The sequence below is a fragment of the Volvox carteri genome (assembly GCF_000143455.1).
Source record: "Volvox carteri f. nagariensis unplaced genomic scaffold VOLCAscaffold_6, whole genome shotgun sequence".
Lineage (NCBI taxonomy): Eukaryota > Viridiplantae > Chlorophyta > Chlorophyceae > Chlamydomonadales > Volvocaceae > Volvox > Volvox carteri.
Window position 1 is genome coordinate 1,411,480 of NW_003307549.1, and position 11,843 is coordinate 1,423,322.

General features: G+C 56.2%; 2 protein-coding genes across 2 annotated transcripts; both read left to right on the forward strand.

The window, feature by feature from the left end:
- Window positions 1-572: 572 nt before the first annotated feature.
- VOLCADRAFT_103469 (uncharacterized protein) lies at window positions 573-2,233 on the forward strand. The gene is made up of 2 exons (XM_002947340.1): window positions 573-804; window positions 1,163-2,233. Exons 1-2 carry the CDS (start codon window positions 658-660, stop codon window positions 1,598-1,600), a joined length of 585 nt encoding a protein of 194 aa, XP_002947386.1. The 5' UTR covers window positions 573-657; the 3' UTR covers window positions 1,601-2,233.
- A 584-nt stretch (window positions 2,234-2,817) lies between these two features.
- Window positions 2,818-11,843, forward strand: mcm7 (minichromosome maintenance protein 7; the record flags this gene model as incomplete). The annotated part of the gene is made up of 19 exons (XM_002947341.1): window positions 2,818-2,854; window positions 2,961-3,034; window positions 3,271-3,330; window positions 3,745-3,912; window positions 4,238-4,276; window positions 4,591-4,773; window positions 5,097-5,231; window positions 5,856-5,954; window positions 6,446-6,582; window positions 7,019-7,211; window positions 7,639-7,851; window positions 8,488-8,622; window positions 8,872-9,018; window positions 9,405-9,511; window positions 9,822-9,946; window positions 10,239-10,390; window positions 10,927-11,133; window positions 11,465-11,560; window positions 11,820-11,843. 19 exons carry the CDS (start codon window positions 2,818-2,820, stop codon window positions 11,841-11,843), a joined length of 2,331 nt encoding a protein of 776 aa, XP_002947387.1.

Genomic DNA, 11,843 nt, shown 5'->3' on the forward strand with positions numbered 1-11,843 from the left:
GCAACGCATTCCGATTGACTTGAAGTCAAGCACGCGAGCTAAGGAACACCCTGAATGACGAATGTGGCCATGGATCCTGTACCCTCTATCGTTCTGACCTTGATAACTTTCAGTCTTCTGTCCCAGTAGCCCAGTGGACGACCTTTCAAATGAACATAAGCGGCTGCATTCATGCCATGGGATTAACTCCGCGGACTGAAGGGTATGGCAACCTATTAGGGAGGTGCTATGGATTTTGCAGAGGCAATGATACCCGGCAGTTCCAATGTTTGCGCAGAAGGCTAGGAAATATTGCAGCTTTGTTGATTTTAAACCGAAGCAAGGTAAGCAAAGAAGCGGGCACTAGGATGTCTTGTTAAGAATCTCCGAGACAGTGTAGGTACATGCGGCGGACGCATATCTCTCCTTGATGTAAAAATAACACATTTATTTTGAAATACTAGGAAATGGATGCTATTTCCGGCAGCGTTGTGCCTTGTGCGTTGACCATTCGATCTCCAGGAGGGGTGAGCCGTACAGCGATCTCAAACTCAGCAAAATTCCCGCAAGCCCAGCCTCTTGACGTGTGCGAGAATTGCATCATTGGTGTTTGCGCGTGCCACCTTCCAACCGGGCGTAGCTGCAGCAGAAGAGGCGGAGATATCACCACTACCAAAGATGGCCACCCTCAGGATGTCCGTTTCTTCGGCCGTGGCGATGCGCGCCAGCGTGCGCAGTGCTAAGCCCGTGCTGCCATCTCGCAAGTCTGCTAGGGCTGTTGTTGTCCGCGCACAGGCCAGCCAGGAGCTGGATGCCGCTTTTAAGGTGGGCTTCACCTCAATCGTGCAATGTACATAGCTGCTGTCAATTCTAAGCAAACAGCACTGGTGAATTTCGTTTGGCGCCTAGAGAAAAAGCCTTAAAGTTTGATCTGACCCTTTCCTTGTGGGACCTTGGCATGGAACCTTCGTCGGAGCTCTTGCCGTCGGTTGCCCATTTTTCCGGAGATTGTTTGATTTCCGTTATCGGCGTCTCTGTGGACTTGGGATGAACTGCGTTGATTTCTGTAAGGGCGATGGATAGTATCCTTGCGTCTGCGTGTGACTGAAAGGGTGTAATAGGGCTAAATGTCCAAGTTGTATCTATTCCTAGCTAATAACCTCCTTGATGATCTATCTCGCAGTTCGGCACTGTCGCTGCTCTGTCGACCGTGGCCTCGACCTGGATGATGGCCGGCAACGCAAACGCCGCGACTGAACTTGCAACTCTGGCTGCCAACGACAACCGCCTGGGCATCATTGCAACCCTGTTTGTTCCTGCTCTGGGCTGGGTGGCCTTCAACATTCTGGGCGGTCTGCAGGCGCAGCTGGACCAGATGAGCGCTAAGAGCGACCCCAAGCGCAAGCGAGCTGTGCCAGCTGCGATTGGCCTGGGAGCCGCTGCCACGCTGCTGGCTGCACAGTCTGCAGAGGCTTCGACTGAGCTCGCAACTCTGGCTGCCAACGACAACCGCCTGGGCATCATTGCAACCCTGTTTGTCCCTGCCCTGGGCTGGGTGGCCTTCAACATTCTGGGCGGTCTGCAGGCGCAGCTGGACCAGATGGGCGCTAAGAACAAGTAAAGCGTTAATGCTGCGCCAGTGGCTGTGTTGAAGCCTTGGCTTGCTTTCGCAGTTGTGGGGTTTGTTCAGCGTAGTGCCGTATCCGGGTCGTTGATTCTCACTTCGAACGGCGTCGTTTCGGATGCGTAAAGACGCTCATCGGTAGGTTTAGGACTTGTTGGTGTGTCTGGAGGGAATGACGTTCTGGCAGCGGCCACAAGAAGGGTAGGCTTGCGCGCAGTGCCTGTGATGCTAGTCTCTGCGTCCCAGCGTTTTCAGTGGTATGCGAGGGTGTGTTCTCGCTGGTTCTGTTATGTGCTGGAAATGGGTGTCCTGACAGCGCTCCCTGCCCAGATGACCGTGGTGATGCACATGTACCAAGGTTAAACACTTAACAATTGTGGCGATGCTGTCTTCCTTTAAAAGGGTAGGGCAAACCGGCTCGGGGAATCGGAGACATGAGGGAAAGGAATCTGTATTTTTTTTATAGAGCAGAGCTGCGTGTAGCAGTTTTCTCATAGTACCTGAGAAGATAATCGATTGAGTTGTAATTTCATGGGGATGCATAGCAGCCCCAAAGCGCATTGTGGCTTGACTAGTGCAGTCGCAAAAGCAAGCTTACATGCTGTGCTATGTAATCTTAACTTCAAGAACACCTTTGAGAATTCCCTGGCTTTCTTACAGTGGTTTCATTTATACACTAAATACAAACATGGATTGAAAACACATAAGCAAGGAGGTCCTTATGCTGAGCTCATGTCTATGCAGTATGTCGGAAAGTGTGTGCACATTTTCCTGGCTCCCAATTTAAGGCTAAACAGAACCGCTAGCTATTCAGAGACTTAACGCGGGATTTGCTCTCGAATAACATAAATACACTCCAAGAGATTGATAATGTTCGTAAACCCAACGCCATTTCCGTGCTGTGAGCATGACAAAGCGCACATGTTATACCCAATGACAACCTCCTTGATTTTCGCAATCCTATTCCGATGAAGACACAGCTACAAATAAGTAGAGGACAAGACAATCGTGGTCATTACTTACCAACAAAAGTGTTGGTCTCGGAGCAATAACCGTACAGCATGCAGAAAGGCGCGAAAGCTCAGTTAGTTGCTACGCTTCACCTGTTGTGATGCTCCTCAGATAAGACTTCATATACCAGTCGAATTGAGTAATTGGAGTCGCACAAACGTGACGTTGACTGCGTTGCTCACTAGTTTCAACTCTTTCCAGCCATGGCCAGCGGACACCCGAACCAAGCTGAGGCAGCGAGTGAGTGCGCTAGTTTATAAACAATCCAATGCATGCCGTTCTCACGTTAGGTACTGAAAGCCTGAAGCGAAACACAGGGCCCCTTGATATTGTCTCCGTACCGCAGGAAACTGCGAGATGTTCCTTCAAAACTTCATGGACCCGGAGAGTGATGATAAGACAAAATACATGCGTCAGCTGGTGCGTCTTGCTAGACTGCATGCAGCCAGATTGTCCTCTGGACGTCTTCGCCTGTGTGCGGCCGGCGCGGTGTCGTGTGAACACTGCAAGAATGCGTCACCATGATACCCGCTCAGTGCACATACGGCATTCGATGGGGTTGCCGACGCTGAGCCGGCTCTCATCACGTCTCAGTATTTATAGAAAACCTCTGTCCCCCATTCCTGTTCCTTCCGGCCCAACCCCGCCCCACGCAGCAAGAAATTGCGAATCGCAGGAGCAAGGTGTTGTCCATCTCGCTGGATGATGTTGAGGCGGTACGCCGGGGTTTACGCCTGGGCGATGGCATGTTATGGTATGAAGTCCCCAGCTCTTGCCCATTTTGTGCTTGCAAAGACACACAAACACCGTGAGCATCGGTCTGCCTTGCCAACTTGTGTGGCGTGCCATAGAGCTTGGGTGAGAGCGGAGGCGGGGCTGTCCCAAAGGATTTCTGCGACATGCGGCGTCCTGTGGCTGTCCCTTTATCTTCCCAAGACTGCCGAAAGGCGTGTTTTAGTACCGCTTCAGGGCGTCCGCCTTTCGATGGCAAGGCAATGCATCTGCCCTCTCCGCTTATGCGTCTTAGAAGGGAACAATGTCGCATGTTCACTTACATATTGGCAAGCGCGCAAAGTGGGTTTTGGGAATTCCGACACTCTTGCCATGTTCTCCCCCTTTCCGGCCATCAGTTCTTCATGGAGGTACAGCCGCAGCAGCCAGGCTTCGTTGCGGAGGTTGAGCGCAATACACGCACATACCAGAAGCTGATGGCCGAGGCCGCCGATCGTCTCATGCCGGCCCCCGACGTGACCGCCGCGGACGTCAAGAAAGACGTGTACGACATCCTGTCCGAGCACGTAAGCAAAAACGTGTGGGAACGGAGGGGCTGTGATGGCGTCGTTTTATCACCTTTCCTTTCGTTGTCATAATTGCAACGGCATCTGGTCCGGATTCTGCGCGATGCGGCTCTCAACGTGGACTAACTGCACGTGGACAGAGGCGTGGAGAGCTGATGCGGCCTCCATACCTGCCTCCGTACCTACCTTGACAGGGCCCGAGCCAATAACCGATTTGTCTCATCCTGCCATGCATGCCCCACCGCCGTCTCAGCGCACGACCTCTTCCCTTCCTCCTTCCACCTTCACCTCCTCCCCTCCCTCTCTTGCGGGCATATGAATGCAGCGGAAGATCATGGATGGCCAGATGCGCGCAACAGAAGCGGTAAGCTGAACTGGGTTAACAACGTCGACCGCCAAAAGGTCATCGCGTTGAGGATGTGTGGACGCCTGTTTTAATGCCTCTTGGCTTCTGATGGACGGCTAGTGGCCTAATGAGCCATACCAGTATCCCCGCCCGCTAACCTGGATTCCAATTCATGTACGGGAAGGCCGTACTTCTCGGGGCAATACGGACATTTTCTATTCCCGTGTAAAGTACTTTGCCCCGAAGAACGGACATATCCCCAGAACGGAGATGCTTCCCCCCGGCACATGCATGTGTGCACAGTTTAATGACATCCACTTCGGTGCCTGCAGCGCGAGACCGGCCAGGCCAACCACTCGAGTGGCCGCGGCGCGGTGCCTGGCACTGTCCGCGGCGGCTGTCCGGACATCCTGCTCCGCCGCTTCGACGTGTACTTTGCTCCACGCAGCAAAATGGCGCCGCTGCCCATGCGATCCGTCCGCGCCACCCACCTGGGTCAACTGGTCCGCGTGCGGGTGCGTACCGCGTCTTCCGCCGTCTACCTTAGGGAGGGGACGGGAAAAGGGACTTTTTTCGCGTTGGGCGGAGGGTAGGGGTTGATAATAGCGCGGGAATGCCCCTTCCTGAATCATGACCTGTTGGGGGGCCCCGCGAGTCCGTTGAAACCACGCCAGCCCTTGGGCACAATTGATGTTCCGGGCAGGCCGTTGCAACGCGGCGGCGATTTTGTCGTTCTGCTGCTCATCGCGACGCTAGTGTGACTGGCTGGCTGGCGAGGAATTTGCTGCGACGGCGTTGCAGATGGGAGCGATCCGCCTGTTTGTCTGTCTGTCTGCAGGGCATCGTTACTCATGTTACTGACGTGAAGCCGCTGGTCAGCGTGGTGGCGTACACTGATCCGGAGACCGGCTTTGAGGTGTACCAGGAGGTGACGGGCCGGACCTTCAAGCCGCTGGACAACGACTCCAAGGAGGTACGGCACCGGGGGATGCGTCGAGAAGGCGATCGAGGCAGGCCGGGGGCGAGAGGGGGTTCGGGGGCCTGTCGGAGGTACGGCATCTCGGCTACCACACGCGGGAACCAAACCTGATATGCGAGGCCACAGAGGGGGGAAAGAAGGGTTGTGCGGAAACGTGTACCTGTGTTGCGGAGGTAAGGAAGTGTTGGGCTGCCATGGAGAGCGGTAGCAGGATGCTAGGGAGCGGTGCATGTGCTGGTGTGTGAGCGGGGTTGGGGAGCTCGGAGAAGGTGGCTCCGACCTAGGTGAGGAAATGGTAACCCGTGCGTGCGGAGTAGGATGGGCTGTTGTGGGCGGGACAGGCCAATGGTTGAAGGAATGGAAGAGCCATGGGTCACAGCTCGTGCCAGTCTGGCAGCAGACGCTGGGAGGAGGAAGAAGGAGCGGAGGGTGATGTGCTGTACTCGGCTTTCCACCGCCTCGCTGGACACCATGTCCTGGGGTCGCTTTCCGGGTAATAAATGCTCCTCCGCGCACTCATTCCCCCTCCCCTCTTCCCTCGTATAACCCCGGGGGGGCCCCCCCACTCACATCGTGTGTGGTTCGTCTTTCCCCCCACTCACATGCACTGGTCCTCAGCGAGCCAAGGTGAACCGTAAGATGCAGCCCGTAATGGAGACCCGTGGGTCCAAGTTTGTTAAGTTCCAGGAGGCACGGCTGCAGGAGCTGGCAGAGGAGGTGGGTCGTAGAGATGGGGGAGAGCACGTTTGCGGATTTCGGAGCTTGTTTCGGAGGCGTTCTGAGGGTTTTGGGAAGGGGGGGAGTGAAGGAGCTTGGGGGAAGGGGTATTGGCCGAGGACGGGCTTCGTCAGGAAAGCCCGTGGCCTGTAGGGAACGGCACGGGCTCTTTAGTGGTCCTGGCTGTGAGGTGGGAGATCCTGCCCCTAGCTCATTCGCATGTCTTGGAACTGCGTTTTGGCAACCCAGCGCCGACGTAGACAATATTTTAACTGAAGCCACTTTCAACATGTTGAAGCCTTTGGCGGATCCCACACCTGACACTGCCCTCTCCGGCCGCCCTCGTTCTACATACTGTTCCTTTTTGTTCTTCATCCTGAGAATTTGCTTTCAAGCAGCCCGACATCTGGAAATCCTGCCCTCCGCACGACTGTTCAAAGCTTCATTTACGTCAGAGCGACTACCGCCGCCTGTTTCTGTTGACGCTGTAGGTTCCCGAGGGCGCCACCCCCCGCACGCTGTCTATCCACCTGCTGGGCGAGGTGACCCGCACCATGAAGCCCGGAGACGATGTCACCATCACCGGCATCTTCCTGCCCGAGCAGTACACCGGCTTCAGGGCCATGCGGTGGGTGGCTGCCGGGCTGCTGGACTGGGAATTTAACCGTTGACTCGCTCGCCCTGTGCCGTTGCCCTTGCCGTGTGGTACTGGTGCGGTTATGATTGCAATAGGGGCGAACAGGGAAAGGATGTCGCCCGCCTTCGTCACGCACTGGAAGTGACGGCCTTTTGAGCGCGTGTGCACGTCAGCGGCTTTTTGGACTGGCGAGGAAGAAGCTTATCTCACTGCCCCGCTGTCTAATGGCCTATTTTAAAAAAAAGATTGGATCCGCACGGCCTTACCAATCAACATCTTTATCCTTCATCCGTCGCGGAAGTCCTCACCGCGGTTGCGGTGTCGCCTTCATTCGTCAGCCTCTCCGTCCTTTTACAACACCCCTGGTGTGACCACATGGTGTGACCTGTCGTACCCTTTTCACAACTGTCGTAATGTCTCCGCTCAGGGCTGGTCTGCTGATGAGCACGTATCTGGAGGCGCACAATGTCGTCCAGTCCAAGCGGCAGTACGGCAGTGCCTTTGAGCTGAGCGAAGCGGAGGTGGCCGCTATCGAGGCGCTTGGGGAGGGAGGCGACGTGTACGGCAGACTGGCACGGTCGATCGCGCCGGAGATTTTCGGGATGGAGGACGTCAAGAAGGTTGGTGGCACGGCAGCGGGGAGTGTAGGGGGGAGTCCCGGGGCCCATGGGGGGTCACACAGAGGGTTTTGTGCGATGGCTAGATCGTACTGCTGGTTCAGCGCCAACCGTCTTGCGGTCCATCTGTTCGCGGAGAGACAAGGTCAAGCTGCTCAAGCTGCGTTTGGAGCCACATGTGTGGTGCGGACTTCCAATCCGAAGAGACTCTATTTTTGCTGTTGGTTCTTTTGTGTGCATGTGAGCTGATACCGCCGCAACCCTACAAAGCCTACAACAACGGCCCCTTCCCCCCTTCCCCCACCGTGCCTTTTGGCCTCTTCAGCTGTGTTACACACCTTTTCACCTACCCGGCACATGCTACCTGTTGGGCTGGCCCTGTCTGATACTGCTTTGACACTTGCGTTCCTTGTCCTGCCTTGCCTTACAGGCGTTGTTGCTGATGATGGTGGGCGGCCAAACTCGGGTCTTCCCGGACGGCCTCAAGCTGCGTGGCGACGTGCACGTGTGCTTGATGGGTGATCCCGGTGTGGCCAAGTCGCAGCTGCTCAAGTACGTCAGTCGAGTCATGCCGCGGGCTGTGTACACGACGGGCAAGGGCTCCTCGGGCGTGGGTCTCACGGCGGCAGTGCTCCGAAACCAGGTATGTGTGAAAATCTTATTATATAGTATTATGAATGAAATGTTTGCGTGAGAGGCGGGGTGTATTCGGAATTCTTTTGGGGATGACCAAAGGTTTATCTTCTACGGAATCCCCTGCGGTTTGCGGGCCCCAGGAGTATCCGCAAACTTAAGGATAATGAACCATCCGAATACACCAGCAGCACCTAACACGTGAAATGGGTCCATAAGAAAGTGGTCCCCAAAGGGGACAACCAAAAAAGGGACGACAGCCCAAGGGTTGTCATCCCCTTTGGGGAACCCGAAGAGTGTCATCCAATTCTGGCCTTCCATAACTCCATGGTGCGCTATTTCGCCTCCAGTCGTTACGGCGCCATTTTCAGGACTGCTGGAAGGAAGACGGGTTTAGCATGTGGCCCAGATCCTTTGCCGGGCCATGTGGCTTCATCGCCCTTTTGATGATCAATTCCCGCTATCGTTGGTGCTACGTGTTTGCGCCATATTACCATGTGGCGCTGATGTTACTGCTGATTGATAGCGAGTTTGCCGGATGGTTTCGGAATTCGGCACTGGATTTCCAGCGTTTTCACGGTGTCCATATGCACATTACAGGGTCAACGGTCTGTCTGTCTGTCTGTCTGTGTATTTATCCCCGCAGGTTACCAAGGAGCTGGTTCTTGAGGGCGGTGCTCTGGTGCTGGCGGATAAGGGCGTGTGCTGCATTGATGAGTTTGACAAGATGGAGGAGGGAGACCGAACAGCAATTCACGAAGTGGGTACGGGTGGGCGGTGGGTGGGTGGGGTAAGGCGGGTGAATTAGGTAGGGAATTCCTCCGAGTAAACTGTCCGGTGGATGAGTGCATGTGCTGGGGGCGCGCGGAGACCCCAATGATAAACTTTTCCAAATCCTGGAACATCTCCACACCTTCCTCGCTTTGGTCTTTTCCTGGTTCTCCTCCGCTAATATGTCCCTTACGTCTCCGCCGCCGCCCACATCTCAACTTCCCGTGTTGTTGGTGTGCCCCACAAAACGAACCGGCAGGTGATGGAGCAGCAGACGGTCTCCATCGCCAAGGCGGGCATCACCACTACCCTCAACACGCGCACGACCATCCTAGCCGCCGCCAACCCGGCGTACGGCAGGTACGACAGGCGCCGTTCGCCTTCGGAAAACATCAACCTGCCCGCGGTGAGTACTTGTATCTCTGTCTGTGTGTGGGGGGGAATGAATGCCAGGGCGCTCTTAGCTGCTGAGGGCTTTTGAATAGGTTTGGGGGGGGAGAGAAAGGGAAATAAATGGGATTGTGGGATAAGATGTTTGCTTGTTGGACCTACGCAAGTCACTCGATGTCGGCGAACTGATTAGAGCCTGTTGCGCTGTTGTTGGCGAGTTCCCGACTTACCCTCGGAGCCCGCTAGGGCACCAATCTATTCACCGGTATACCAGTCAAGGCGTGGGCACCTCGACCCGCACAGTAATTTTCTCACAACTGCTGTTTTTCCCCCCCATCACATCATACCACATTGCCCCCCTTAACCGGCCACCTTCCTCCTCTCTTTCTCTCTTACTACCAGGCTTTGCTATCCCGTTTCGACCTGCTTTGGCTGCTGCTGGATGAGAGCAGCAAGGAGCAGGACACCCGGCTTGCGAACCACATAGTCAGGCTGCACGTGCTGGGTCGGTGAGTTGTGGATGTGGGGGCATTGCTCTGGTGGTGGGAGAGAGGAGGGGGGAAATGAAAGCTCACGAGCAGGCTATACGGGTTCATGTGGACTTTATCCCCATAAGTCTCCTTGATTCGGATTGCTCAACTTCTGCTGCTGCTGCTGCTGCTGCTGCTGCTGCTGCATCTGCTGCTGCTGCTGCATCTGCTGCTGCTGCTGCTTGGCCACACCGGCGCCATTTAATCCGATGATGCACCTGCGCCGCATACGATCTGCGCGAGTGAGTGTGCGAACGTGCGTTTTGGTTGTCCCTTTGTCTGGCTGTAGCGTCCCCACTGCGGAGGTGGACGCCCAGGCAGATCCCGCCGCGGCCCCCATCCCGTTGCGGCTGCTGCGAGCATACATCGGTCAGGCGAGGCAGTACGAGCCGGACGTGCCGGAACAGCTTACCGGTGGGTGTGTGGCTGTGCGGGTGGACTGCTGGGTTCGTAGTTTCGTAGATTGTGTAGATGGGTGGAGCTAGCCGTTTTTGGAAAAGCGGCTGCTGCTTTCCTCTCTGGCTCTGTCCTTTCGACCCGGAGGAGGAGTCAGATCAGAGCCGTATGTCGCGTGCATCCACAGTCGCAGGGGTCGCCAGTTGGTGTGGTAAAGTTCGGTAGTCGGCCGGAAGGTTGCCTTGCACAGGCTCCTTCCCGCCTTGCTCTCTCGCCCGTGATGACGTACGTCCCGGCGCGCGTGGTGCAGAGTACATTGCGTCCTTCTACGCGGAGCTGCGGCAGATGGAGAAGGCCGCGCTGGGTGCCGCCGCCACCTACACCACCCCCCGTACGCTGCTGTCCATACTCCGGCTCAGCCAGGCGCTCGCCAAGCTGCGATTTAGCAACCTCGTAGGCCAGGTGTGTGTCTGTATGTATGTAAATGGAAGGAGTGTGTAAGGAGGGAGTAGAGGGAATATTGACGGTGGGTGCGTGAGGAGATGGCGCAACTGGGAAAAGAGGCGGTGGTGCGAGGGGTAGGGTAGCGTGGGGATGTCGACGAGAAAATAAAGGTTCAGGGGAAGATGAGTTAGCTGAGGCAACAGCTTGAATGTGCGCATGCCGTGCTTCCAATCCTTGTATGCAGTTTTGCTTTCCTCAGCTTCTCAGGATATACCGTCATGCTGGCTGTTGCCAGGATGCTTCTTACCGCCCAGGGTGTTGTCATCTTGCACTATAGCTCTCTCGCTCGGAAAGCCGCTTCACGCTGGCGGGCGGTTGCGGGTCTCCGCGTTCTCCGTTCCCCTCTTCTTCGTGTCTTGGCCTCGCACCGCCTTTGACCATCCCCTGCATGCGCGCATTGCTTCGGCCTCCCTTTCAGCCTTTTTCAATCGATACGTTCTTAGCCGCGACGACCACCTTCACCTCATTTCACCTCACCAAATCGCGCATCACAGGGGGACGTGGATGAGGCTCTCCGGCTGATGCGGCAGAGCAAGGCCTCCCTAGAAAGCTCCGGAACCGGGGGGGCCGCTGGGGACGGCGCCTACGAGGACGCCGTTAGCTTGGTGTACCGGCTGATCCGAGAGTACAGCAGCCGCACGGGCGAGTTGGAGGTACCGTACGCCAAGATCCAGGAGCTGACGCAACGGCACAACGTGTCGGTGCGTCACCATGGCCGTTGTTGTTGCGGTTGGGGTCGCTGCAAGTGCCTAGCGGTGGTGTGTGTGTGTGGGGGGGGGAGACAGACAAGGAATGTGTGGGGCGGGGCGGGGCCCCCTCAGGGAGCGGGTCAGGAAAGAGGAGGCATAGCCCCAGGCAGGGAAGGTGGTCCTGTGTTGCCTTCGTCTGGTATTTGGACTGGAGGTAGTGTGCTCCTCCACAATCTCTCTTTCGGGTGCTGTGCTCGGCTTATAGATATGCACTCCTGAGGCATCTGTTGCATCGTCCTGTTTCTCCTCCTCTCGCTGCCTCACTCCCACCTCCCACTCGCAGCGTGACGACATTGAGGAATGTGTCACCGAATACGCCCGTATTGCGCTATGGACGGTGGAGCGAGACCAGCTGGGGCAGCCGGTGCTGCACCTGCAGGTGCGTGTGCGAGTTAGGAGGAGGGTTATGGGGGCTATGGCAGTGTGGAGGGGTTTTATGGGCAGGTTGGGGGAGTGGGCCGTTGGGGTGGGCTGTTTGAAGGGGGAGAGGGGCAGGTGCTATTTGCTGGGCAGTCCAAATGCCCTGATGTGTATGGCGTTTATCGACTTACGGCTTCCCGCGATAGCTGCTGCTGCTGACGAATATGATGTCGCTGTGGCATCATCTGCTGCGCTCCGCCCGTCCTACATCACAACAGATTAACGACTCTGCGTTTGCGTGA

Coding starts and splice junctions, on each gene's coding strand:
- VOLCADRAFT_103469 (XM_002947340.1), top strand. CDS start 658: ATGGCCACCCTCAGGATGTCCGTTTCTTCGGCCGTGGCGATGCGCGCC. Junction 805..1,162: donor AGCTGGATGCCGCTTTTAAG/GTGGGCTTCACC, acceptor TCTATCTCGCAG/TTCGGCACTGTCGCTGCTCT.